The following is a 27,214-nucleotide window of genomic DNA, read 5'->3' as shown; positions in this document are numbered from 1 at the left end:
CAACCATGCAATACACACAGAGTCCATGACATCCAGGTGACACAAGAATGTGCACATGATGTGTCTGCCTCTGACTGCACCCCCAACATCCAGCTTCAATTCTTCAGGTAGAAATATAAGGCTCATACAAAAAATACTCCTGTGGCATGTTCAGCCCTTCACTTGGATTAGGGCAGTTATCGTAACTCTTTAGCAGCACATTGTAAGTCATAAAATCTCTGTTACTGGAGCCAGCATTCCAATGAATTCTTGCTGATCAGTTAGCAAAGTAGCAAACTGAACAAAGAGCATTAGTGATCAGCAGCACTGATTACTATATTTACTTACTTGCCAGCTTCATTAGCAGACACTCTTCTCAGACTAACAGCTTAAAATAAATCAATTTCTGCTGTACTGTCTGCTCCAAAAATATTAAATGGCAGCAGTTGTATTTGCTCAAATATCCTCTGCTCCCCATCTCCACTCAGAAGATCAAACATATTTTATGTAGCTCTATGGTGACTTGAAAAAACTGTCAAAAATTTCCCTATTGTTCTGCTTGTATGTGTGCTCTGACAGACTTTTCCCTGAAGTGTGACTCAGCTGTGTGCTGTATCTGTACATGACAGTCCTTTAAGACAGATCTCTCAAACCACAAGAAGCCATGCTTGTCACTAACCTAAGTCTCCAGCATGTTAACCATTGTAAAGCTATGCTTCATCTCCCTTAGTAACTCCAGAACACTGCCAGAATAATGAGAATTTGAAAGGCACCCTAGCTTCATCTGCCCTTTCAAAATCACAAGGTATCTCATCTCAAACTTGACTATGAGGTTTCCATACTGAAAAGCCATAAATGCTCCCCAAGACACAGTACATCATAAATCAAAGTTCCACTAACTGGCACAGTGCAACGTTATCATTACCGAGTCCAGAACCTGTTGAGAAAAATCATGCAAGCCTGTTCCCAGCATGGCTGGTTTGCTACAGCTCTGCTGCCTGCAGTCCCCCCTCCCAGAACTTACACATTCTGATGACTGCCTGGTGCGCAGGGGTCGCTCCACCTGCTGCTGGCCCACAGCCACCAGCTGGGAATTTACCATGCTCCGCACCAGCTGCGTGCCTGATCAAGGAACACAAGTGTTAATAAAACCCACAGGGTGATAGAATAATGAGAAGAACTGGGAGTCAGCAATACCTTAACTCTCATGTGACACAGAGGAGGTAAATCACTTTCACCTCTCCTCTCCTTTAAGTGGAAACTTTTCCTTCTACTGGCAGCAGACAACTTTAATAGGGATAGGAGCTAAACACAAAGTCTATTTTTGAGTAAAACAAAGTCTAGCAGGAACAAGGCTCACCTTGCTATCAGGCTGGAGCTCTACTTTATATAGGTTTTTATATTACTGCTGTAAGCAGTGGCATTTTAAATAGCAATAGTGACAGCAGAAACTTCTGGGCAAACAAAGTAAGCTAAAAAAAAGACTAAAGCATAACAGAACACAGTAGCATGGTTCTTCTGAAGTTCACTTATGAATGCTTCCTCTACTTTTTCAACTACCACAAGCACCCAAGGGCCTAATTTTAATGAGTTTGCAATCAATCTTCTCTAAGTACTAATCTGAAAGCTGGATTTAGCCTAATTCATCTGTATGCTTTTTTGAAGTGTTACTGAAAGAGCGCTGATTTTTGCTGAAAATACACTTACTTACCTCTCACAGATGATGGAGGGTTAGCTAACATTTGAGAAAAATTTGGAAGAGGAAATGCATTCAATTATTATTATTATTATTATTACTATTGTTACTATTATTACCGTTACTACTTTGAAATGCACCAATTGTGAATGGAAGACAAATAATGCAATATTCTGAAATACACTGTATTTTACTGCTGAGTACATTTTTACCACCCATGGAAAGACTGTACTTCAGGAGACATTACTCCCTTGTAGAAAAGTAACACAGTCTAAAAGCTGTATTATCAGTGATTGAAACATTACTTGCAGGATTATTTTTTGAAGATTATTACCAAGTCCTTACAGAAACCTAGAGAAAAGGGATCTCAGAGCTTTCAAATTATCCTAACACATAAACTAACTTACCTGGCACGCTATTATTTCTCTGACGGGTTTGTTTGAATTCGGGACAATCTCTCCTAACATGACCCACATCCCCACAGATGAAACACCTTTTCTCTCTTGTTTCTCTGTCATCTTCTTTCACCTCTTTTTCATCATCTTTCTCATTCTCCTTTTTCTTCAACCTAAACAATAATTTTATTAGAAATATCACAAAACCACACACACAAACACATAATTCTCTGTAGAGCTGTTGTACTGTTGTGTTCAAAGGGAATGGTTGCATAACCAACAGCTGTATCAAAATACAAATATCTCAGGAATCCCAAAAAACACTTTCAGATTCTGGGCTGGTTAACAGCCTGTATGCACTTAATAAAGTTAGAATCTTCCCAGGCTTGTCCAAAAGCTGTCTGACTGTATTAGGGCAGAACTATGCCTGCAGTTAAGCAGGCTTAGCCTGCCAGGTAGCTGGGGAGCAACTCTGTGCATCCCACTGAGTCAGAATATACCCAAAACAAGTGAGCTGCACCTCGTTCATCTAATCTCCCCCCCTCTCTGAGACAGGGCACATTTCTCTGTCACTGTCTGAGCCCAGATAGGATGTACAACAAAGCACTGAGGCTCTTTCAAACACAGTTCTAAAACAGCAAGAGAATTAGTGATCAGGAACCAAGACAGGAAGTAAAGGTCTTTGAGACATTCTGTGTGGCTGTGCTTTGTAGCAGTTTGTGTGAAGAGCTGATCACTACTTTTTCTGAGGCAGATATAGGGAAAGAGGTGATGGAATTCCATGTGCTAGCAGTACAGAGAGCATCTGAAAGAAATAGTGACTACAGAGTTCCAATGCACTTTCATGTATCTTGAACTCTGCTGACTGAATAAAAGGCTATAAATAAAGATTTTATAGCAGGAAGAGACCAAGAATCCTTTGAAGAATTATGGAGCACACAACTGAACATAAGGATCACATGAAAGAGCCCAGATTAATTTGCATTCTAAAGGCTCCAACAGGTTTTAGGAGGAGTCAGACAACCTAGGCTGAGTGGGTCTTTAAATAGCCAAAGCTCTAAAAAGTGAGGAGTGCACATTTTCTGTCAATCCCTACTTTTGCAAGAGTCCTGGACCCAAAATTCCTAAATGAAACTAATGTACAAATGCGAGATCACCAAGTGACATGGTGATTCTGTAATATCATGGCACTAATATGATGTTACAGAAAGGCACCTTAACCATGTACATTTTAACCAGTCCTAGAGGTTAATAAATGAACTTTGACCTGCCTTGCAGATATATGTTATCAGATCTACAATAATATATGTATGTTAACAAACCTAGAATAATTAAAATTCAACATTGTCCTCTGAACATGATCACTACAGGAAATCCCTTTTAAAACATGATACATTTCGCAGCTAGGTAATATGGCTCCATCTGAATGTTTAGGCTACAAAAAAAGATATTTTAGTGATCCAAGTTTTAAGTTAAGCTAAACTACATATTAACACACCATAGACTGTTGATATTACTCTGTGTGCTTCCACAAACACCTCAGATTTAAAGAGGTGATCAGAAACTGTTTTAAGAAAAGAAAAAATAAGATGGGAAATTGATAATCGGATATGAAGCTCTGATTTTCTTTGCAATTTTGCAATTTTTCATTTCCATTAAATCTTCAAATATCCAAATCCCTCATGATTTAATCTCAAAGATTTCACGATAGCTTTGTGCATTACTTACCTCCTCCTCTTTGGACAGTCTTTCATGTAGTGACCGATTTTTCCACAGACACGACAACATCTGTCATTGGGTGCCAACTCCCCATCTGTCAGCACTTTTGAGTCAAAAAAGTATTCCTATCAAAACACATCAGACAGATAAAATATATAAACCATTCACTTAAAGACTGAGGAATGAAAGTCAAACTGACAGCTTTCATCTCTTATTGCTCCCTGAATGTTACTACTTCTGAGATTATATCTGGTCCTTTTCTTTCCCTAGATAATGGCAGCTTTTTCAGAGATGTGGAGCAGCTTGGGCTAAAATGGTCTATTTGGTCTTAGGGACAGAGGCTGAATTTGCAGAACAGCTTATGCAGGTTCCAGCCTGCTGCCCACCTTTCACCTCCCCAAAGGCTCTTCTATTTGCATATGATCTATTTTGGTATGAGTCACTGCTTGTGTGCTTTCCAAAGCAGCCAATGTCCCTTCCCAGATGACATGATTACATCCCTTTAGACAGAACACAGCTCAGGTGGGAAACAGATGGAGCATCTGCAGACTGACCTGTTTCACTCCCCTCCCCTGGAATTTGCTCAGGACAGCTGCAGTTCTGATGTGTGTCAGCAAAAAGGCCCAGTTTACAGCCTCTGAGCAACATAAATATTGTGAAAGTACTGAAACAGAGGTACAAACTCCGAAAAAAACCCCAAAGATAAAGCAAGCAAATGGAAAAGAGAAGATAGGGAAGGATGAAGGGAATTAAAAGCTATAAACATATTTTAAAAATCCTTTAGAAACTCAAGTTCTGTCAAAAGCCACTGGGAGAACAGTCTTCAAAACTGTTTCAGAAAATGCCTTTCTAAGTTGATCTTTAAAATACTAATTACAGTATTCTATTTGCTAATTAGTTGCCTCTACATATCAATGACTGGACCCCCTAGCACATAGCAGTACTTTCTCCAAAATGATACTGCATGAACACATTCCTAAACCTGACTCACTATGCAAATTTTAAAGGTCAACTTGTTAAAAAAATCAACCATCATCCTTTTCCTTGTTTAAGCACCAATCCTTACTATCCCCACCAAGTGGAAAAATAAATAGAATGGAACATCTCTTGGATCTGTTTTCTTTAGCTACATGAAGACCCAGTAAAGTTCCTAGAGCTGTTTCTGGGTTTTACAGCCAGATTTGCAATTTTCTGCAATACTTAACATCATCCAGTGGGAGTTTTTATAAAAAACAAAACACAAATTAAGCTTACATTCCCCAAATCTGCCAGTAATACCCACTGTCCATCCAACTACTCCTCTGAATTTTATATTTCAGGAGCTAAATACTAAGCTATATATGTAATGCAGACAAAGTAGAATTACACATATTGTGCATACCAAATTGATAAATACATACAAGAGGTTTGCATCAATTCAGTGGACAAAGAAAATGAAAAAACATACTAAAAACTCTGAGAACTTACAGCTTCTCTTCCAACAGCTGGGTAGAATGGGGTACCAAATAATTTTCTCCCATTGATAAATGCCTTCATTATGAAATTGGTCACTATTGGAGAAAGACAAAGTCATTGGAAAACAACAGAAAAGACACAACTCAGTGAACATTCATCACTAGCAGGCACTAATAGCTTACTTTTCCTAGAGACTCCAGCACCCAGATTATGATTCAAGTCAAAAGGATCTGCAAAAGAAGGGAGAAAAAAAATGAGTTGGAAAAAATTTGCTGCAACAGAATTTTTTATTTTAATGCTGAGAGAATTCAGTTTTAAATGCATTCGCAGAGTAGATTACAGCAAAGCAACGCTGAGAGTTTTAAAACTTATGTTAGTCAACCATAATAACAGTAAGAAGAACAATTCACTGACATTTAGTAAAAGTTATGAGTCTCATCAATTTTGTGAGCTTTAACACACTGACTGTGGCTTCCTCACATAAAGATCTTGTGCAAAGAGAACAGCCTCTCTCAAGCAACAGAATTTCATACTCCTCATGAATGGGAACTCAACTCAGCTGAGAGTACCTTCAATGGCAATACATTTGGATGTCCACTGCTTCTCAAAGGTGGTTAACAGCTTCTTCTGCCGGATGCTGATCACGTATTCCTTGAAGTCAAATTCCTCGGTGTAGAACCGCAGCAGCCCCAGCCACAGCTCTCCAAGAGACTCAGTGTTTTTCCCAAGAGAAGGCAGACGCTTCTTCTGCATGCAGTTGAAAACAATTTATTCAGCTACAGTTACTGCAGCACTGCTTCTCCTGAAACACCTCTCTAATTACAAGTTTGTCTGATATGAAAGATTTTTTATGGTTAAAGTAAGGTTAAATCACTACAGTTAAGACTAAACTTGGATTATTTTTAAGAATAAAAATATTTTTCCTGATTTATGTTATTTAGAAATGACTTAAAATAAACCAAGCAAAAGCAGAAATTCATTTTGACAAAACAGGACTCAGGTAGGAAGTTGCAACACTATGATATGGAAGTTTAATTAATTAATAAAATTAATCATTTATATATTACACTGTTAAAAATTTATTACTTTTCCTGAAAAGCAAGGTTTAAATTTTAGTTACTCTTCTGGAAGTAGGATATTACCAATTCTTCCATGTCATCAAAGAAAAACGCATTCCATCCATCCACCATTCTTTGTGGAATCTGTTTGCCATCAAATATCTGCCAGAACAGAAAGTGACAGTTACTTCTCTAATTCAAAGTTATTGTAAAATACTTGCAGTTCTTTTGGTAAAAAAAATAATATAAAAATTTAAATACTTTAACAATTACTTCTTATACAGACAGAATTTCCCACTGGTAAAATGTTTGAAAGACTTTTTGCATTGTTGCTGTACCTCTCAAATTATTTGGATGTTTAATTTTACTTTTTCTTTGCAACTAAGAAAACTTGACTGAATTACCTTGTCAAGATTCCAGCATCTCTCTGGAAGACTCTCTCCCACAGATTCTCTAAGGAGACTTTATATTATTTCTATTACATTTTGACTTTAGCAGAGCCAAGAGGAAATTCCACTGTTATTTAAATGCACTCTCAGGGTAGCAGTAAAATAAAAACCCCCAACCACTACTAAAGTATCAGATACTAAAGTATCAGCAAGAAAGTCTATGAGTCTCAACTTCAATGCTTAAGCCAATTTCCCTCTTGCACAAAGAAACCAAAATTGGCAGAAAGGGATAATTTTCAGACGTGCTTGGGAGTTCCAGAGTGTATCCAGGAAGAGGCAGATAGCTGAATAATTATACTCCCCCACCCATACAATGGGGGTGCAGAACATTATTTTCTTAATAAAATTTCCTGGCACATATGAAATATTTCTTTAAAGTTGCACCAAAGCACCAATTATCTTATTTTCCCCTCCTCAAATAATAAAATAAACTTCTTCTCTTACAGATAAAGTGTTGAGTAATAAATAATGCTTCTGACAATAACTGGTTGAAGAGCTGGACTCACATTTCAGGAGCATCTGGTGCAGTCTCATAATTACAATTCCCTTCTCTCCATACCACCTGCCAATTTTTTTCTATCTTGTTCAGCATATAAATATCATGATAAGATCAAAATCCCAAAGTAAATGTAATAGCAGAACTTAGGCACAACAGACTCTCAGGTTTGATCTAATCTTCTTGGTCAGTTTTACCTACTAAAACCAAGAGGGAGTTAAGAACCAGCTGATTTATCTGATCCTAAAATCCCAGAGTTCTCATATTTGGCTTGAAGTCAAAGTGCATCTATTTTCATAACCTCATTTTCTGAACCTACCTCCTGAAGAACTGGAATAACTGGTGGATTTCTCTGCTGTAGAAAGTACAAAACCATAAGAATATAGGCATACGAAGACAGACTACCACGGGATGCATCACCAATATCGCAGCGCTGAAAAAATACATTTTAAACAAAATGCTGAATTTACATTTTACTGTTCAAAACTAACAACTATGTCAGAGAGCAAACAGAAACCCCATAAGTAACAGCAAATACATTCACCTCATAATTAAAAATTGTTTTATGAAGCCTGAAAAATAAATGCACCCAAGAGCCAACTGCCATCTGGCAAATCCATAGCATAATTTGTCTAATATAAAAACAGAAAAGCTTTTCATAGCCAAAATACTTTAAAAAAATTACAATGTGCCAAACTGAAAAAAAAAAAAAAATCTAAACTCCCAAACATAAATCCCAGGTTTCACAATACTATAAACTTTAATTTTCTTTAACTAATGCTGCAAGAGTTGTTTCTATGATTCCTTATTATTTCGGTTCCCCCTCCCCTTTAAAAAAAAATAATTCATTAACAGCAAGTATTTCCAGGTTGTACTGGCAGCGCAGGCCATACGTGGCATTTTGCTAGCAAACCTAACTGAACCATGGTGTAGTCTGCACAACACAGTGCAAAACAAACACTCCTGACCAAGTCAGGGAGTTGGAACCAGATGAGCTCAAGGTCCCTTCCAACTCAAGCCTTTCTGTGACTCTGATCAGTGAATTACCTTACTATGCTTGAGTATCTCATTACAGTATAACCTTTCCACAGCACCTGCTTCTAAGCTATCCTGTGTTTTGAGCCTGTTTCATATCAAACAAAGCATTTTCAACCTCCTAGGGCTGGAAAAAACTGGGATTCACAAATTACTTTCACATTAGCAGCAACAGTGACAGCTGTTCCTGGGGTTTCTGCCAATGCAAATAGAGGAGGAGGCACTTTGCTTAAAAACAGAGTATTTGTATAGCTATGAAGTCACTTCCATACTTTTACATTCAGGAGCGTATATCTCACAACTTGGATATTTCATCTTTGCAGTAATATTTTTAGAACATGCACAATAGTATACAATGCTACAAAAAAAAGTAAGATTCATTATTATCAATACAAGGCATTTTTAATCTGGACACAGAGGAGACATGGCAATATTGTGCACTACTGTGATGACAAGAAAAAAAATCATTGCTAGTCTCAGTGACAATATAAAGAATGTGTCCATTCCATTCTGGCACAAAATTATTTTATTCATTTTGATGTATTTTATTACATGAACATCTGGTAGCATGACTCACCATCTCTGTAAGTCATTTTTTATTTGCCCCAGTTGCACTAAGCTTTCTTTGGATATACTGTATTTAATACTGCAGCTTGAATAAAAAGCACCGCCACATTTCAATTATCAAAGGCTGTATAATATAACATTTTGATAGACTATTACAACAAAAGATGCAGGAGATCTGACATTTCCAAACTCTTAAAAGTCAAGTGTATGTCCTAGGTACATTGAGACTCAGGCATTCATTCTTCACCCCATACCTATCTACTTATACTAAGTCAAACAAGGCAAGTGTGCCAGAAGAAAGCAGCAGTAATCTCTGGGCTGGTCCCAGATTAGAAAATTTGGAAAGTTCATGCACATCCACATGCCTCTAGATCTTACAGTTACCAATTTTTCCAGTTTTGCTTGGGGTTTGGGTGGGGTTTTTTGTTTGTTATAATTGAAGCTGGTTTGAAATTGAAGAAAAGAAGTTTTCCTCTCATCAGCTTTCTCTTACACAGAAATCTTCCAACAGATAGCAGAAGGCATCAGGATTTAATTTTGACACACACAATCTCATGGAGCACAGTAAGCTTAAGAAACTGCACTTACTATCAACAGCATTCTACTGTTCCAGCTGGTATTGGCAAAAGGCAAACTCAGTGGCTGCAGCAGAAAGCACTGTATTGTACAAATAAGTACCTTCTTTTCATATTACCTTTGCAAAGACTTTCATTGTGTAGCCCAGATATTGCACCCTAGGATCAATAGCTGCGTAGGTAGCCAGCATCCTTGTGTTATGCTGTGCCTGGAAAAAGGGGAAAAACATTAAACTGGTGTCAGGGTGAGCCAATTAGGTAAGAAATTGTGCAATTTCACAGTGTCAGGTGAAAGCTGGAATGAGCTGTACTATTCATGATGGCACACAGGCCATGCTGGATGTAGTGGCTTTTCAGAAGTATCCCCAAACCAAAACTTCCTGTGCTGTACCCTGCTCTGCCATCAGGTCATACACAGCTACCTGGGTCAGGCTGAGGGTGTGGGCCACTGAATTTAAATAACATAGAAGAAAAACCCAAACACATAAAAACATTTTCATTCTGGTTTCAAAATTATTCCCTCAAATGGTTATTTGGATAAGATAGAAAGAATGAAAAGCTTTATCTGAACACAAAAGGACACAAGCAGACGCTCACCAGTGTATTGTACAAACTGATATCTCCTTCCAAGCCACTCCGCCTGTGTTCAAACTTTACTATAGGCACTTTGGCTGTTGTTATAGGCAAGATGTTCCTCAAACCTGGGGAAGCAACACTTTAGTACATAAAATATTTCCATTAACAACATTTATAGAAAATCTAACTGCAAAACAATCAACAATTTAAAGCACCTACCTGGATGCTTCTTAAGAACTTTTGCCAAACCTTCTATTATTTCTTTACAGTTTAATTTCTAGGAAAAACAAAGATCACAGCTTTAGATGTTAAAACATGGATCCTATTCCAACAAGCACATTTACTATCATATATATTTCATAGATGAAAAGTCTGTGTACAAAAAGGAGCAAGCATTAAGCCAGTATATGAATTTACATGAACTCATATGCTCTTTGTGGACATCTACAGTACACTGTGTCTATAAGGCATTAAAAATAAAACAGGCTGGCTCTTGCTTCAGTTGTGCAGAGTGCAACAAGTCAATGTGCAACTAGCAAATCCTATCTTTTCTGTGTACAGAAATCTTAATTGAATTAAAAAACATTAAAGAATCCTTGAATTTAAAATAGCAGATTTTATCAATTTCAAAACTCTTACCTCTGCATTTTCATGACCTTCCAATGTCATGCAGATATCTAGATCACTATCCCGAAATCCAAATCCATTCTTTGAGGAGCCAAACAAGCAAAGCCTAGCTTTGTCTGATCAAAAGACAAAAAAATGTAATTTCTTTTACAGTTGAATTTTAAGTGCTTAGTATTAAATATTGCTTAACTGCAATGTGCAGGTGCCCATTAAAATGAGCTTAAAGAGAAAGCTTACACTGTCACTTCAAAGACCTCAGCTTTGATAAAGGGGGAAGCACGCTTCAGAAATTATTTACAGAAAGTAAGGAAGGATAAAGACTTATGTATTATTTTAATGACTGAAGTACATTACAGTTACTATAATCATTAAATAGCATCTCTAAATGTGGTGCAATGTTTTGTGGTATGCAACTGCATTTTCCTGCTTTTAACAAATCAAAATAATGTGCAAACCCAGTCACCAGTACAGCTTTCTCCCACAGATAAGGCAGAGCTACTCCTAGAGTAACCAAAGTAATATTTCTGGTTCCATTCAAAGTTTATCTATGCTGCATATTTCTCCTATGACTAGGTAAATTTAGTCAATGAGTTTTTGTAATTATAACATGCTCTTCAAGAAGACACAAGCAGTAAGATTACAGTAGTTTATGGAACATTCTTTCCCAATTGCTTTGTTTACATTTTTGTTTGAAACACGATATTACTAAGTATTTTCATTCTTGGATGGCAAAATTATGTCGTTAAAACAAATTCTTTCCTAACTGCAAAGAATACATTGATCAGTTCATTGATCTAAGAAAATAGATCCAACAGCTCTTTTCCTAAACCTTAATAGAATTGGAAACCTTAAGTCTTTCAAGGCTTTGTAACAGGTCTCAATCCTCAGCTGCTGCCAATAACTGGAGGCATAGCCAGTGGATGGAATTCCCAATTCCTTGGTCACAGGTCAGCTACAGCAGAATGGCCTTCCATGGACTGGAATTCAGGAGACCTGGGTTTGGTACCTGGCTCTAGCACTGTTTTGCACCTCCTATAAAAAAAATCACTTGGCACCTTTCTGTCTTGACTTCCATCACTGTAGTAAAACACTTTTGCTTGCTTTATGTAAGGGATGTGAAGATAAACTCATTAGGATTTCTAAGACATTCAAGCACTGGTGACTAGGCAACAAAAGTCCTTGGCCCATGACCAAAGCTAACACTAGACCCAAGCAAACTTTCTTCTTGGTCTGACTGGAGCAGTCCTGGGATTGCATTACTACTCTGGCAGCTCCTCCTCCACTCTAGGGATGTTTCCATGGAATAGCATGAAGAGGTGTTCAATGCTGAAGTCTGCAAGACAGCTTTACAAATGGAAAGAAAAGAGATGCCCCTGCCTCAAGCAAGGACAATAAAATGAGACAAATCACATCTTTATGCTCTGGACAACATGACTGAAGAAAGCATTCTCAAGAATCACTGCTGAAGGTTACATACCATTATACTCTTTTCTAATAAATCTCTCCAAACTTGCCAGTATTTGTTCTCTGTTTTGTTGCTCAGATAAAGGAGGGGATAATTCATCTACGTAAAAACAAATTAAAACACAGTCAGACATGACATTCAGCACCTCAAGAATCTTTTTCAGATAATTAAAAGATTGGATGGTTTTTGGGTTTTTTTGGGTTTTTTTTTGGTTTTTTGCTGTGCTTGCTTTGCTTAAATCTGTGATTTTATTTCAAGACATCCAATTTTTCAACCACAAAGTGGCCTGGCAGATACCTGGTGTCCGGCCAAGGTTTACCCACCACATCACCCTCAAAAGATGCCACAGAATTTGACAGGCACAAAAAATTAGTTTTGCTCAGAGCCTGATTCCTGAGAACACCAGTAGCTTTTTACAAACCCAGTGAAAAATCCCATGTAACATCAGTTTCTCAAATCTGTTATAAATTATCACTTATAAGACATGGATTATCTGATTATCACTTATAAACCACGTTATAAGATATGGATTATCTGAAAATTAAAATATTGATCCATTTGTAGCTTAGGGCACCTGGAAGAGCTTCTTCCTACTGAACTGTGAATAATTGTAAATAAATAATTTAACCCCAGAGTTTTTAATTCTTCCAGGTTACAGATCACAGAATAACATGGAGCACAAACACTTTTTGAACTTACCAAAACATCTTTTACACACTATATCAAGTATTTCCCGAAATCTGTCTGTCATTGGTGGTAGTGGTTTTAGATCAATTTTCTTGAAATCCTCTGGGCAATCATTTTTGGAATGTCCATCCCGTTTGCAGATGCTGCATACTATAGTTGGTGGCTTTTTTGGGGAAAAAAGGGAAAATTCCATTTGTGCACTTAAGACAGTTCAGCAGACCTAACATTTCCAAGCAACCAAGAACATTTAACATATGAACAATAACAGAGCCTCTACAAAGAGCAGAACACTTCTCAACAAGTTGCATTTAGTTCTCAGAGTGCTTAACAGCACCTGGAAATTCTACAAGAAAGTAGGAGAGGAAAGGCAGAAATAACTCACAAATAACCAGAAAGAAACACAGTTTTTTTGTGTGGAATCAAAAAGCTTAAGATAAGGGAAACAGACCATTTAATGCAAATGTCACACAGGGTGCTGTTTCCAGTCCTGAATAACAGGTACTCTACAAAGGCCAGAGCTCCCATCCATAACCCAGACTGAAACAATCACTGTGGCAATCCTGCCATCCATCCACTCTTAGATTCAATGAGTCCAAAGTAATGGCCCAGTGATACACGACCAGCATTGCTTACCTTTCCTGAAGTAAAAATAAACTTATCAAACACATAATGCATTTCTTCTGTTGAGAGTCTGCCTTCCTCTTTGAGATCCTGGGTTTCCAGCATTGCTTTGCAGCTGGCCGAGGTAGCTGGGGTGCCAGTGCACTTCGCCTGCGGAGACAGCTCCGGTACCAAACTCTGCCTACTTTCAGCATCAGAAAACTCATTACTGGAATTTGTGTCATCAGGCTGATGTGCACTGCAGTTACAGTGGTGGCTGAGCTCACCCTCAGTTAGACACACTGAAATTTCTAAATCATCCCTTTCTTTAGGTGATTTTTCCTTTAATTCACAGCATTCGTTGGAAATAAGGGATAAAGTATCTTCTTTGTCTTCATCATAGCTAGAGTCCAATGCTGAAAGGAGCAAAGGGTCCATGTTCTGGGAAGTACATCTTTTGGCTACAGCTTCTACCACTTTATTACATTCAACTTCATTCCCTGGTATGTTACATCCACTTCCCATAACTTCTTTATCTACAACATTTTCCCCTTGTGGAAGGCAACAGTTTGCTACAGGCTCTTCAGATCTTGTGGATTTCTTATTATTCATTTTCCCTTTTTCTTTTTTCTTGATATCTGGCTTGGATTTAATCCCATCTTTACTTTGTGGACATGCAAAATATTTATATGCTGTCCTAAATCGTTCCAGGATGTACTCAAATACCATCTGGCTATTTAGACTTCGTGCAACATTCCTCTTTAGTGCAAAAGGATCTGGGAAGAAAAAGAACAATTTCATTAGTAATCTTTAACTTCCACATTTCACAAAGCAGTTGAAATCTCTAAGTTATTACAGGGCAGTTAAGGAGATTCTTATAATCCAGAATTGTATCTGGATATACTTAGAGAATGAAAGACCCACAAGTTTCTTCAGAATTCTTCCATACAAAACATACCCACGAAGAGCTGACTATTATAAACAATTCTAAATAGTATTACTCAAAAATAAAACCATGGGCATATTGCACCATTATATTATGGCAAATTTCTAAACTAGAAATTATAATAAATAGACAAACGCAAAACATAGATGCCAGCCAGAACCTTTTTTCCTCCACTAAAGAAGGATTTTCATTTCCCTTAAGAAATTCAATTGTCTAAGAGTAACATTAAGGATGTAAAGATTGTATGAACCAATCTCACCAGGATCCATTCTTAGTCCTTCCTAACGATTTCTAGATCAAACATGTTTTCCAAGCAAAAAGAGCTCCTGCATAGTTGCTATAAGTTTGCCTGGAAGATAGTACCAAACTGAGATTCTGTTACTTTGTAACATCAGCTACAAACTTAACATTGGAAAAAAAAAGGCAAAAATGAGTAGTAAAAAAAAAAAAACATACAGTAAACAACAACACAATCAGCCCAATAACAGCAGGTGTAAGAACCAGAATACAATCTGGTTTTTCAGAAATTATTTCTCATTTCTTCCTCGATGATTTGTCTTGCCACCTTACATCCCACATGTTGAATAAACACTTACTTACTTCTTCTACACTCTAGCTAAATGTGATTGAGAAAGTAATTGGGAGAGGAAATTAAAAGTCACAGAAGTGATCTCAACGTCCACTACTCAACCTGTGCCTCGAGAATTCATTGCTTATTTATCTGCTCTGCTTTCCTTCTCACTCTTCTTGTACCTTATTGACTCATCCTTCAATGTACCTCTGTACCTCATTCTCTGTCTGTATGATTCTTTGTCCTCTCCACCGCCTCAAGTGTTACAGATAAGCCCCTTCAGCAACATCTCTAGAAAGTGTTCAAAAGTCATTATTCATGCTTTTATAAAAATATCACCTTACATGGTTTCTTAGCCTTCCTCAAATACCCAATTTCTCTATTCTTAAGGTCAATTCAGAATGCCACACATTGCTCTGTAACTCAATGTCTTTCCCTGCTTTTTAGGCAGAGAAAACTTATTTAAAGAGACTAAATAGTAGACAAAATATATATTTAGAAGACTTATTGTCCAGATTCTTGTAACAGATTTGCAAGTTAAGTAAATAAAGATGTTAATGCAGGATGACTACAGAAGTGGGAAGGGTTTATAGCCTACCTTCAATGGCTATTCGCCTCTTAGGCCAGTTTTTATTCTCTCTGGTTAAGAGCTCTTGTACCCGTATGCTGATGACATATTCCTCCAAAGCAAACTCCAGTGTGTAAAACTTCAAAAGTTCCAACCACAGTTGCCCCAGTGAAACTTGGTGAGGGGTTTTGAATGCTAAGAGAGACTGAAAGACACAGACACAAGTGCTCAACTGCAATAAGAAATGAATATTCCCCCTTTTTTTTGTCCTGATTCCATCCAACATCAATGTTTAAAAATAAAAAAATTAGGGATGAGAGATAGCAAATTATTTTCAATTAAATAAAGTTAGGACTTACAATCCCATGTTTCTCTTTTGCATTGTTTTGGTTGTCCACTTCTGAGCTTGTTGCCTTCTTGCCACCACCTTTTTGTTGTTCAACTTTAGCTTTGCTTTCTGCTCCAACAGAGTTTTTTGCTGCACCATTTGTGGGTGGTTTGTACTCCCACCTTACAAATTCTTCATCTTCCACCCCTTTCAGCTGGTGGTCATCTGGCCTCTTTGAATCGAAGCCTTCAATCTAACAACAATTAAAGTGGCTCTGAAACAAGACTGTATATAATACATACAACCAACAGTTTTCAGCAAATGTAACACTGACTACTGTGGTATTTGTACCCCTCAATATTAACAGATGTCAGAAACAGAAATTCAGAGAAATAAAGAAGAAAATATTGCCTTTTCTCCAAAACACAGATGACAACTATACCGCTTGCTACAAGTGCCTTTCAAAAAAGCCTTCAGAATAATCAAGCATCATCTGTGTGAGCAAGAAGTACCAATGGATTTTATTTATCATTTTCTTTGGCAATCAAATTCTGCAGTTTTATGAAGTTGCACAACACAGAAATAATGCCAACAATTTAATAATGAAGTTACTATATAACAAAATCACTTACCCAATTGCCCAAATAGGATGGTAAAATACGTGGTTTTCTTTGTTGAAGAAAAAATATCACCATTAAGGCAAAGGAATATGAGGGAATTCCACCTTCAGCCTGACAGTCAATGTGACAGAGCTGTAAGAGAAGAAATAATTACTTTTCTGATGTAATACCAGAATTTTAGTTTACAATCTATTACAAAAGGACAAATACTAAAGAATGTGAGAAACGTACTAGAGTGAAATACAAAATGCTATAGCTCAGAAACTGCAGTGGTCATGCCATGTCACGTACAGACAATAAAAACTAGCAATTCATACAGTGTATTAAGGAATACTATCTTATCATATATTATTATTTTCAATTTCACCACATTTTGTCATTGTGGGACATATTTATGCCGCCATCTAGAATTCCAGTCAATGCTGGAATGTGGTTTTGTGCAGTGGCATCTCACACATGGAGGTGGGGTGAAGCAGTGGCATAAAGTCCTTTCCATAAGTACATTCATGGTACATTACACAGTACATTGTACACAGTGCTCAAAAAAGAAGCTTTGAGGATAATTAAGTAACTTACTCTAGCCCAGTAGCGGAAAGCCAAAACCAAAGGAATCAGGACAGGCTCCAGTTTACCAAGTGCAGCCAGCAGGTCAGTTGTAAGGCAAGCCACATCATTCCTAGCACTTACTTTGCATGTCAAACCACTGCAATCACAAATGCAGAACAGATAAACGATTATCACTTTGTGATATAAATGATGCTTGGGGCAGGGGGAGATGGGGCATCACACCCACTGTAATAAAAACAGCCATCAGTGCCTTCCTATATAAGAATCTGAATTTTTTAAAATAAAAAGCTACAGAATATAATTACATTTTCTCTACTATTAGCTTATTGACTGCATTTAGAACTTACAGAAGTTCATTACAGTGAAAAATACAAAACACCATTAAGAATTTGCTCTTAAGTTCTGCCCTTACTTACGTTATCTTGCACAATTAAATTGCCAAGTATAGTGTCTACATTCCAAACACTTAAACAAATTAATAAATTAATTAATAACCCAGACCGCTGCACATTAGAGTTACATTAAAGCAAACCCACAAAACAGCTTCTCTAAAAACTTTCCTTTAGCTTCTCAGAACAATTATTTCTGTTCTGTTACAAATACAGGAAAAGACAAGCCCACTCTTGTTGCATTTACTTCCCCAGAGTTTCAGTCCATACCCCTAGCCAGTCAAGAGATCCTATTTCATTTTGGAGGTTGCTGCTTCTCAGGAATTTACTGAAACTGTCAGATGATGTGTCCTTTCTGGCAATGTGTATCTTATAAAATGTTTTTAAAGCCTTGGCTTAAAACTGCTGGCAAAAATTTTAAACAACTGAAAACCACTCCACTTTTCCCCCAGTTAACTAAAAGGTAATGTAAGATTCCTACACCCAGTGAGTTCTGTGTAGCACAAAAACAAAAGTAGCTTTCTTTCTAGACTACATTTCTGTGTATGAGCAATTCCCTTTTAATACAAATGTTAGCTGAATGTTACAGTAATACTTCTTGTCAGGAGTGCAGGCAAGCAGCTACTATGAACAAGCACAGTAGCTCATTAAAAACTTTTTTCAGTCACACATACCTTTTAACATCTTTGCAAAAGACAACAGGAACTTTGGCATGGAAATCCGACTCCACATCTGAGTACACAGCTAAGCAATGAAAGAGAAAAAACACACTTTGTTGCAAAGTTTCTTACACTTTTTCCAATTCTGTCTTTAAAATTACTATATTTATACAATGATTTTTCACAACAACTCAAGTGCTGTGTAGCTAAGCAATACCCATATTTTCTGGTTACTTTTAATGCTCACCACCAGTATCAGACAGCCAGGCTGTGCTCCTGACACAACCATGAGGCTGCAAGTTTTAGAAGTCTTGGAATAGCTCTCGGTCACATACATATGCTAGTGGAAAGCAGCTTTTGAGTTTACCTCTTATAATTCAGCCTATAAGAGGTTAAAACATTTTGCTCTGGCATCTGACACTAGTGCCCCAAATTCTGGCAACGTGAACTGGAGCATTCTCTTGCTGTAGCTTCTCATCTCTCATTCACACAAGCACTGGTGTTCATAAAAATCATATTCATAAAAACAGCCCAGATACTTTGGTTGAAAACCTGTCAAGTTTTCTAAGTTTACAGAAAATTTAAGCATAAAAACAACTAGGCAGCAGATGGAATGTTAAATAGAAATGAGATGCAACTAAAACTCACCACTGTTCTTCAAGATCTCAAGCACCTGGATCAGAACATCTGGTTGACTCATCTACAACGACAAAATTAGAGCATATTGACTTATTTAGACTAATATTTTATTTTACATTTTATTTCAAACTACTTGGGCTTCACAACTAGTAACTGTGTCCTTCAAAAAAGTGAAATAATTTGTCAGTATTAGTAAGTTAACTGTACCTGGCTACACCATGAAAACAGGTGCCAGTAAACCTCACAGCCAGCTTTCCTTTAGCCTACAGCTCTAGTGAACACTTCTGTTCTAGTTCTGCATTAACAGGATAAATAAAAGCACTTGCCATATATGCAAAAATTTCATTTCAATGAATACTACTAGACATGGACAGCAATAAAGAATTTTATGTCAGGACTTTCCCAGAAGTTTTAAAATGTTATCATTTTAAAACATATGCAAGTGCAGCAGTTGAGTGTCTATCAAGAATGTGCTGCTAATATCAGTAAACATGAACCAACAATTTCATTATCTAAAGAATGTCACTTTTATCCCAAATTTTAAAAGTGGAGGGAGGAATCCTACAAGAGCTTACAGTCTGAATCTTGAGCTCATGGAAGCACACTTAGCCAAGCCAAGTATTTTCATACTGCTTCAGTGCTTACTCAAAAAAAATTTAGAAAAAGCCTAGCATAAGGTTGTGCAAACAAAACAAAACAAAAGAAAAACCTCAAGAATTAAAGTTACCTAAAGAGCAATGAAAACGTCCTCCACAACATAGCTGACATCAAATCTAAGATTAGATGCTTTGTGCTATTCTAACACCATGTGCCCCAAAACAAGATGAAGCCAATGGAATAGAAATAAATGTGGATGGGCTTGATTTAAAAACCAGATCTACACACCTTAGGGGGGAATTTGATATCAATGTTAACGTCGCTGGTCTTAAAAGCAAATCTAGTTAAACAGGAGCCATACATCCTCAGGGAACAGTCTGGAGAGAGAGAAACATAATTATTTATCAGTTAGTAAATAAATTTTTCTTTAGTGGATGATGCATATGTTGCTTTAGATCCTGCATCTCACAAGTGGCACTCCCAGATTAATGAACACTTTCTCACTCTTGTGAGGGGTAGGCATTTCCATAACACAGCATCACAGGAAAACAAATAATTCAAATACTGTAATCACCAAATGTCTAAGCTGTTTTAAAGATTTTTTGCAATAGTTCTGTTTGTTTTTAATATAAAATTAAATATGAAGTAACAATAACTGTCACCATCTTAGTGTAGGAATTTATGGAACAGCTTTTGTTAACTACAGCTTGATTTCACTGCAGGTCTTAGCCAATTATAAAATTCTTTGATGCCTCACAGACTTCTCTATGAGGCACCAATCTGTTGATGCCATCAACAAGTTCCAACACACAGTTCCTTGCAAAATACATATCTAAAGCATAGCTTCAATACACTCCAAGTCACAGAGTACAGTGTCCAGTCAGTTTTAGTTAATGCAGTTACCTGCAAAGATGTAGAACAGATCTAAACTAACTAGGAAGTACCTACTCAGCAATAATATGAGAAATGCTATCCCATTCCATAAACAATAATTTAACCCAATTCACAATGAAATTTTTGCAGATGAAAACTTTTCTGTAATAGAAATTAGGGTCTCCCATACTTAAATCAGCTGAAAAATGAGAGTGTTCTCAATCCTTCCCAAATCCAACACCTGCTCAGGCAGGATCACCTAGAGCAGGTTGCCCAGACTGTGTCCAGTTGGGTTTTGAAAATCTGCACGGATGGAGAGACCAAAACCTCTCCAGGCAACCTGTGCCAGCATCCAACCACCCTCACAGCAAAGAGGGTTCTTGTATATCTTCCTTTATGTGTGTTCTTACCAAACTCATTCAATCAGAAACATCAGCAGAACTACTCCTAAAAGAGAAAATAGATCTTACACATACTTCAAGCCTATTGTCACTGCTGAGAAACCAGCCCTCTCAGAATCAAAGCCTGTATGGCTAATAATAATAATTTGCAATTCCTTCCAATGGCTTATCATAGTAGTAAGAATTTTTGCATAGTTCTAATGTGAGCTCAAGAGAAAATCATGCCAGAAGATCAGATGTTTTCTACACAGTGCATGAATTAAATTTTTCTGAATTTACAACTTAGGAAAACACATTCATTAAAACATAGCAGGCTTTGAAAAGGAGAATAACAAACTGTCATTTACTATTACAGATTGCCCTTCCAGTACTCCTACACCTCCACAGAAGCTCATCAGTCCAAACAAGTCAGCCAGACAAAGTAACAATAGTTTTCCTGAGCATTTATGTAGAAAATGTTATGTGAAAAAGCTTTGTCTTATGCTTTCCACTATCAGTAGGAAAACTCCCTGGAGTGCCAGAACAGAAGTTTGCACTAGGAGCCACTTACTATATAGCAAACAGATTTAGCAAATCTCCACCCTACAAACCCCTGTTCTATTCAGCACCTTATGTTTAAGCAGGTACTTCACAGAGCATCTAAAACTAAAGCTGATTATCCTGCACATACCAAAATCTTTTTTACAGCTGTATTATTATAGAGCAAAGAGAAAAAATATATTTCTAAAATAAATTGAATATATAGAATAACACCCAATTCCAACATAGATGAAATTAAAAATTTAGAACTTTTTTTGGCAATGCAATTAATATTTTCTCCTGTTCAGATGCACTGAACACCAAACCACCATTAGCACAAAGTCAACATTACTGCAGCTCCAAAAATCTGATTTCAAACTCCCAGTGCATTAACTATAGGAGCTGATGGGAAATCAATGCAAAGAAGCAACTGTCTACTTCTTGTTATCTTATCCTACCACTTTAAAGAGGATCAATAAACACATCAAAAACAAGGACAAATAAACACTAATATTTTCCTCTTTTTGTTAATTATTTTTAAAAGTCTGCATATATTAATATTGTACACTACCAAGATAATTTAACCCCAAATGCACTCATTCACCATTAACAAAGGTATCAAAAATATATATAAAAATAATGAAAATTTTTCACCTAAAGCAAATGGAGAATATTATGAATACCTGGTAAGGGCTGTTGAATAATTTTCTCCATCTCTTTTACAATCTCTTGCCGAATTCTGAAGTCCTCATCTGAGATGCCTTGTTCATTTGCTGCCTCAATGAGAGTGAAACTCAGAGCAGCCAACTGTGCAGACGAGGGCGGCGGGAGCGCCCGCAGCTCGTTTTCTTCTTGCTTTTCCTGAATAATTGGTGGATGATGTCATTAAAAACTGGTATTTTAAGAGGAAAAGGCTATCTCTTACTGCTATATTGGAACACGCTGTTTGCTGTTTGTGTCCTGACCAAGCACTTCCAAAGGGAAGAACTCTGCTTGGCCTAACTGGCAAATACAATAGTGTGGTCCCAGGAATGAGAGCAGATGGTCAGTGTTTAAAACAGAAAATGTAATTTCACAGCTGGCAACTGGAGAAGGAATCTTCTATATTCCATTCCTGAACCACATTTTCTGACAGTTCTGAAGCAGAATTCATCCAAGAAAATAAAAAGCTGTAATTGTTACTACATCATAAAAGTAACTGAGCTGGAAAAGTCAAATGGATTTTTGCAGATTGGATTGTACTTGAAGGAAAGTTATCAGAGGCAGAAAAAGTATTCCTAGCTCCAAGGGAATTTTTTAAGTTGACTCCCATTACTGCTTAAACAGCTGGTTCCAGAAAGTAATAGATTAAGTGCACCCAATCCAATAGCAAGAATGTGTCAGATACATGAAGTCATTTGGGACTCAAGTCATTTGGGACTAAGTACAACAACCTCTTGTTTCATCAACTACATGAAAGATGTGACTGAAATAAATAATAATCATAAAATAAATATGCACTAAGAAAACACAGTACAGTATGAAAATGTTTCTTTAGTTCTAGGCTGCATCTCTCATCTCTTCTGTTCTTATCTGAACAAATTAAGTGTAAGAAAGAATATGAGCATTTTTAAAATAGTATGGGATCTTTTTTATGTCGCCATGTTAGGACTTTTCTTGAGTTGGGAAACCACAGCTGCTGCTGAGCTTATTTGATTGTCACGTATCTCACAGAGCTGTAAACAGGAGAATTTTATGCAGTAACATTTAAGACAGTTACATAGGTATCACCATGATGCTGCACATAAAGCTACTGGGGTAATTGTTAACAAGTAAAACTGTTCCTTGTCCTCCATAATGCCATTCAGTGCTAAAGAAAGCTCATTGCTCAATTCTCATCTTCGTGCCCAGATGAAAAGCATGGTAAGGAAGCTTTTATAGATCAATCATAGGGCTGGCTCATTTCTTTAAGCATGATGCAATTTAGGAGACAGTAAGAGAACCAGAATCCTTTACAAATAATTACAGACCATAATGTAAAAATGTTACTTTCTGAGATTTAATGGATTTATGACATTTCGAGTCTTCCAGGTGATGACTTGCACACATTTTAGAATTAGAGCATTAATGAAAAACAGAAGTATGGCAAGAAATACATGGAAACATGTGAAAGTAATTTGACTGAATTTCAGGGAACGGTTATAGAAAGAGTAATTTTAACCATCTAAATCACAAAATCCAACATACTGGGCAATCTGTAGCTCTTCATCAGCATTTACAAAAATGGGCTGGCAAGACAATCTATGCACCTTTATTGGATTTCTTACATGTAACAGTTCTTTAGAGCAAACCATAGAACCATGGTATCTGATAAGGAAACCGGTTTTCTCTTTGTAAGCCTTAGAATTGTTTTTCATATTAAGTACATTAATAAACCCAGGGTGATGATGAATGAACTGAATCCTTCTGTCCTGTAACTCTTCTAAACTTCACAAGTCAGCCAAAGTAAAAAAAACCCATAAAAACAACATCCCCAGCCCCACCTCCAGTCCCTGGATGTCTTGCTACGAATGGCATTATTTTCAGAGAATAGAAAAATTGAATATATTTTTGTGTAATATATATTTCTCACCTAAGTTACCTTGCATTCTTTTACTAAAAGTATGATAAATTGCTCGCTACTCAGAGATACTAATTCAGAAGCGGTGACCAAAACTGTCCTTTCCTCTCTGCCTGGTAAATCATCAAACCCTTCCTCTTAAACAGAAAACAGAAATTTGTGGATCTCTGTTCAGCACACAAACTTTCACCTAAATGAACATGATCAAAGAAAACAAACCACGCAACAACAACAAAAAAAATTTCAAAAATAAAATAAAAAAGAGGATTATAAGAAAGAAAAAAATAGCCATAATTTTGCTAACTTACCATTATATTTTTCTTATGACGCTTTTCCTTAATATGCTTGTGGGCTCCCTGGATATTTTCAATGTGGACTAAGCAGAGCTTGCATAGATACTGACAGTTGGTGTATTCTGGGGAACGCTGAGGAAAAATTGCCATAGATTAAAACAAATATTTCTACCAGTAGTGCCTGAAAAACTAAATTCTTGGATAAATAAACTGCATTTAACTATTATGTAACACTTTTAATGTAAAGCTGCTTTGCAAACAGTAAGCAATTTTCAAGAAACAAGCAGAATTGAATTTTATGACAAGTGGGGAGAGTGAGGGAAGGAAGTGAGATGACTTGAATATTACATTTCTCAGTAAATGTAGTGAGGCAAGATTAAGGCTGTAGAGTTTATGCTTCTTAAGGCTGACCTAAAGACTAGTAAGCCATTCCCCTGTCAGGTGAAGCTTTTAATTACTGGCTAAATCTCAGCATCTCCCCGCCTTTCTCTGATGAGGAAATGGCAGCAGCTCAGCCAAGTGCTGCCCTGCTGCTGTGTCACACGGTGCTGTGTGCACCAGCCAGGGCAATGGCTCTGCCCTGCTGGGAAGGGTGTGGCCGGGCAGCCTGGGGAACACAGACACTTCCCCATCACTGCGCTCGGCCAAGGTGGGATCCTCCAGAAGGGCTGATGCTATTCCACTCTGATGGATGCTCTGGAATGCTCAGAACTGGAGACACCTGGGAGATCCCCAAGTGTGCAAGAAGGAGCCAAACGTCCGGAGATGATGGGGAAGAAGAGAACCTGTTTTCCCGGGGTCCATGAGGGGACACCAGGAAACCATTAAGGCCTGCTGGACTCAAAGGCAGAAAGGACTGCAAAGAGAAGGGGCTGTTCCCAAATACTCCACTTTATCTATCTCATCCTGCAATTGCATCTTCTTGCTCTAACAGATCACAGCTACAGAGATGGGAAACCTTTTGAAAAGCTCACTGCAGAGACAAAAGGGTTCAAAAAAAAACCACTTTAGTTTTTCTACAGATCTGTTAGATTTTTCCAATACCTGGGAGAGAAAAAGAAACTACTTTAACATTTTCATCTTAATTTTAATACATCTATATTTACTAAACCCAAAAAGTATACTGAAAATACCAGATGTTTAAAAAGTGACACAACAATGAATGAACACCATTTTAAGACACTGAGGTGGATTACAGATCAGTTAAACAAATTTGACTTACCATATAGAGACCTAAACCACTGTTAAATTTGGGCAAGTTTTTCCACTCACCGCTTACTGAGTTTGACCTTTTGCTTTTGGAAAAAAAACAGTCTGATATTCTCCAACTACAGAGTAAATATAAATTTAAAATACTACTTTAATTACCAATTCTCTTTAACCCTATTTTCGTTTTCTCTAAGACAAGTACCTAGTAAGATAAAATTAAACATCCATTTGGAAAACAACCTAAGACAGTTACACCTGACATGGGAAGATTCAAGTATTTGATGCCTGACAACTGAATTAGATAAAAAAGATTTTAACATTCTTTTAAAATAAAATGAGTATCAGCAGTAAAACTATTTTTGAAAAATGCTGTGTTTCTTTACAATATCAGTCTGCAGTACTATGCCAATAAATGTTGCCAGGAAGGCTGAATCATGTAATAACTTTTATTTTGCCTTTATTGTGAAGACTTTTAAAATAATCTAATTATGCTTAACTCCAATGAAAAGGGCAAAAACTCAAAATAAGACAGAAAAGTTACAGACCACTACTTGTGTAAGACAGATGCACCCAAATTAGCCAGGTCTCATGAAATTTGCCCTTGGATACTCAAGGAGTTAATCTATAAAAGAGCAGCTGTATTTGAAAGAACTCACAGAGAATGGGAAGGTTCTAGATCATCAGGAAAGAGAAATGTAAGAATATCTTTAAAGGGCTAAATCAGATGAGCCAAGGAATTAGACACCAGTCAGAATTAGCATTCAGAAAATTACTGTAATAAATTTTTAATAAGCACATAGGGAAAAAACAGGTCAGAAGTGACAACCTGATCTGCTACAAACAATTGCACTAACCCAATCTTAGGGTTGCTTTTTTAAAGATCAGTCATAGCTCTTGAAGAAGCAGCAGCAGACGTTGTATTTGAATTTTACAGTCTTTGTCACTTGTCATAGTACCAGTCTCAAAAGGAGACCATAAATAGTATCTAAATAAAGAATAGTAAGGTGGGAGCAAAACTGCTGAGAGAACTGTCCTCAGAGCACTTGTACCTAGAAGCATGTGCCAAGTATTCTTCAGCAGGGGTCCTTGTGGGGGCAGAAATATCCACAATTTTGTTGAAGAGGTAGGAAATGCAACAGAATGCTGACTATAAATGTAAAATATATTGACTTGGAAGAGGATACACAAAAGGTAAAATGACAAAAATTCAGAGATCACAAAAAGTGAAATGGAATAAATAACCTCCAACTAAATAATATCACAGCAAAACATAATTCCTTATGTATTATCAACTGCAACACATACAGAGCTGGGAATACCTCATAGACCAATTCTTAAGGAGAGGCCATGGGAATCATTGCTGTTCCAACATTAAGCCAACATCCTACTGCTACTAAAAAAGAAGAGAACCTAAACAACTTAAATATTGGAACAGAAAACATTCTGATACAGAAAATTTAAAAAATATTGTTCTGCAAAGGCTACATGTGCCACAAAAGTAACACTAAGTTTCCAATCTGTATCATCTGCCACAAGAAACTAGTCAACTACTAGAGACAGTATCAGAAAGTGACTTGTTATTAAGAAAGAAACAGAAGCAGCAGGCTGTAGTAGAAACACCACCCAACCAGAAATATGGTGATGATAATGAAAGAGGACACACATTTTCTTTTTTATCTGATAAATAACCCAACCTACTTTTTCAAGTCTGGAGATATAATCTCTTTCCAGACGTTCTTCAGCTTGTTTCAATCCTAGTTGCTGTTCAACTGTCAGATTAGATTCATCAATAACACCAGTATTTTCTAAATAATCCGCTTCCAATGTATGTTCTTTTGTTGATTCAGAATTCTTTATTTTACCTAAAGCAAGAAACAGTTACTTTCTTCAGAGTAATTCAAGGAGAGGAAAAGTGAAAATTAGAGTACAGAGCAGCTAAGAAGCAGACAAAAATTAGAGCTACATTCCAGTTTTTTATCCAAACACTGGCCAAGATCACCTTAAACATTAAAATCGTTCCAGTATGTTAACTAGTATTTTAAAAGGACTTCAGAGAC

At 37.0% G+C, this 27,214-nt stretch overlaps 1 protein-coding gene across 2 annotated transcripts in view; it reads right to left on the bottom strand.

Annotated features, from left to right (window-relative positions):
* TUT4 (terminal uridylyl transferase 4) overlaps nt 1–27,214 on the bottom strand; it is a 42,841-nt gene that overhangs the window by 5,206 nt on the left and 10,421 nt on the right. For both annotated transcript variants that reach the window (XM_021529457.2, XM_021529465.2), the window contains exons 3-27: nt 26,856–27,019; nt 23,964–24,080; nt 21,740–21,917; nt 19,552–19,640; nt 18,676–18,727; nt 18,043–18,112; nt 16,989–17,115; nt 16,425–16,544; nt 15,824–16,045; nt 15,495–15,669; nt 13,413–14,155; nt 12,792–12,942; nt 12,105–12,191; nt 10,640–10,743; nt 10,220–10,277; nt 10,022–10,125; nt 9,544–9,633; nt 7,567–7,680; nt 6,387–6,464; nt 5,814–5,991; nt 5,427–5,474; nt 5,257–5,339; nt 3,799–3,914; nt 2,083–2,243; nt 1,004–1,101 (exon numbers count right to left, since the gene is read on the bottom strand). In XM_021529457.2, coding sequence (XP_021385132.2) covers nt 1,004–1,101; nt 2,083–2,243; nt 3,799–3,914; nt 5,257–5,339; nt 5,427–5,474; nt 5,814–5,991; nt 6,387–6,464; nt 7,567–7,680; nt 9,544–9,633; nt 10,022–10,125; nt 10,220–10,277; nt 10,640–10,743; nt 12,105–12,191; nt 12,792–12,942; nt 13,413–14,155; nt 15,495–15,669; nt 15,824–16,045; nt 16,425–16,544; nt 16,989–17,115; nt 18,043–18,112; nt 18,676–18,727; nt 19,552–19,640; nt 21,740–21,917; nt 23,964–24,080; nt 26,856–27,019 — 3,527 coding nt within the window. The remainder of the gene's footprint in view (nt 1–1,003; nt 1,102–2,082; nt 2,244–3,798; nt 3,915–5,256; nt 5,340–5,426; nt 5,475–5,813; nt 5,992–6,386; nt 6,465–7,566; nt 7,681–9,543; nt 9,634–10,021; nt 10,126–10,219; nt 10,278–10,639; nt 10,744–12,104; nt 12,192–12,791; nt 12,943–13,412; nt 14,156–15,494; nt 15,670–15,823; nt 16,046–16,424; nt 16,545–16,988; nt 17,116–18,042; nt 18,113–18,675; nt 18,728–19,551; nt 19,641–21,739; nt 21,918–23,963; nt 24,081–26,855; nt 27,020–27,214) is intronic.

Source organism: Lonchura striata, chromosome 9, assembly GCF_046129695.1.
Source record: "Lonchura striata isolate bLonStr1 chromosome 9, bLonStr1.mat, whole genome shotgun sequence".
Classification (NCBI taxonomy): Eukaryota; Metazoa; Chordata; class Aves; order Passeriformes; family Estrildidae; genus Lonchura; species Lonchura striata.
The sequence above is the reverse complement of the archived record's forward strand: the minus strand, read 5'-3'. Positions and strand labels throughout refer to the sequence as shown.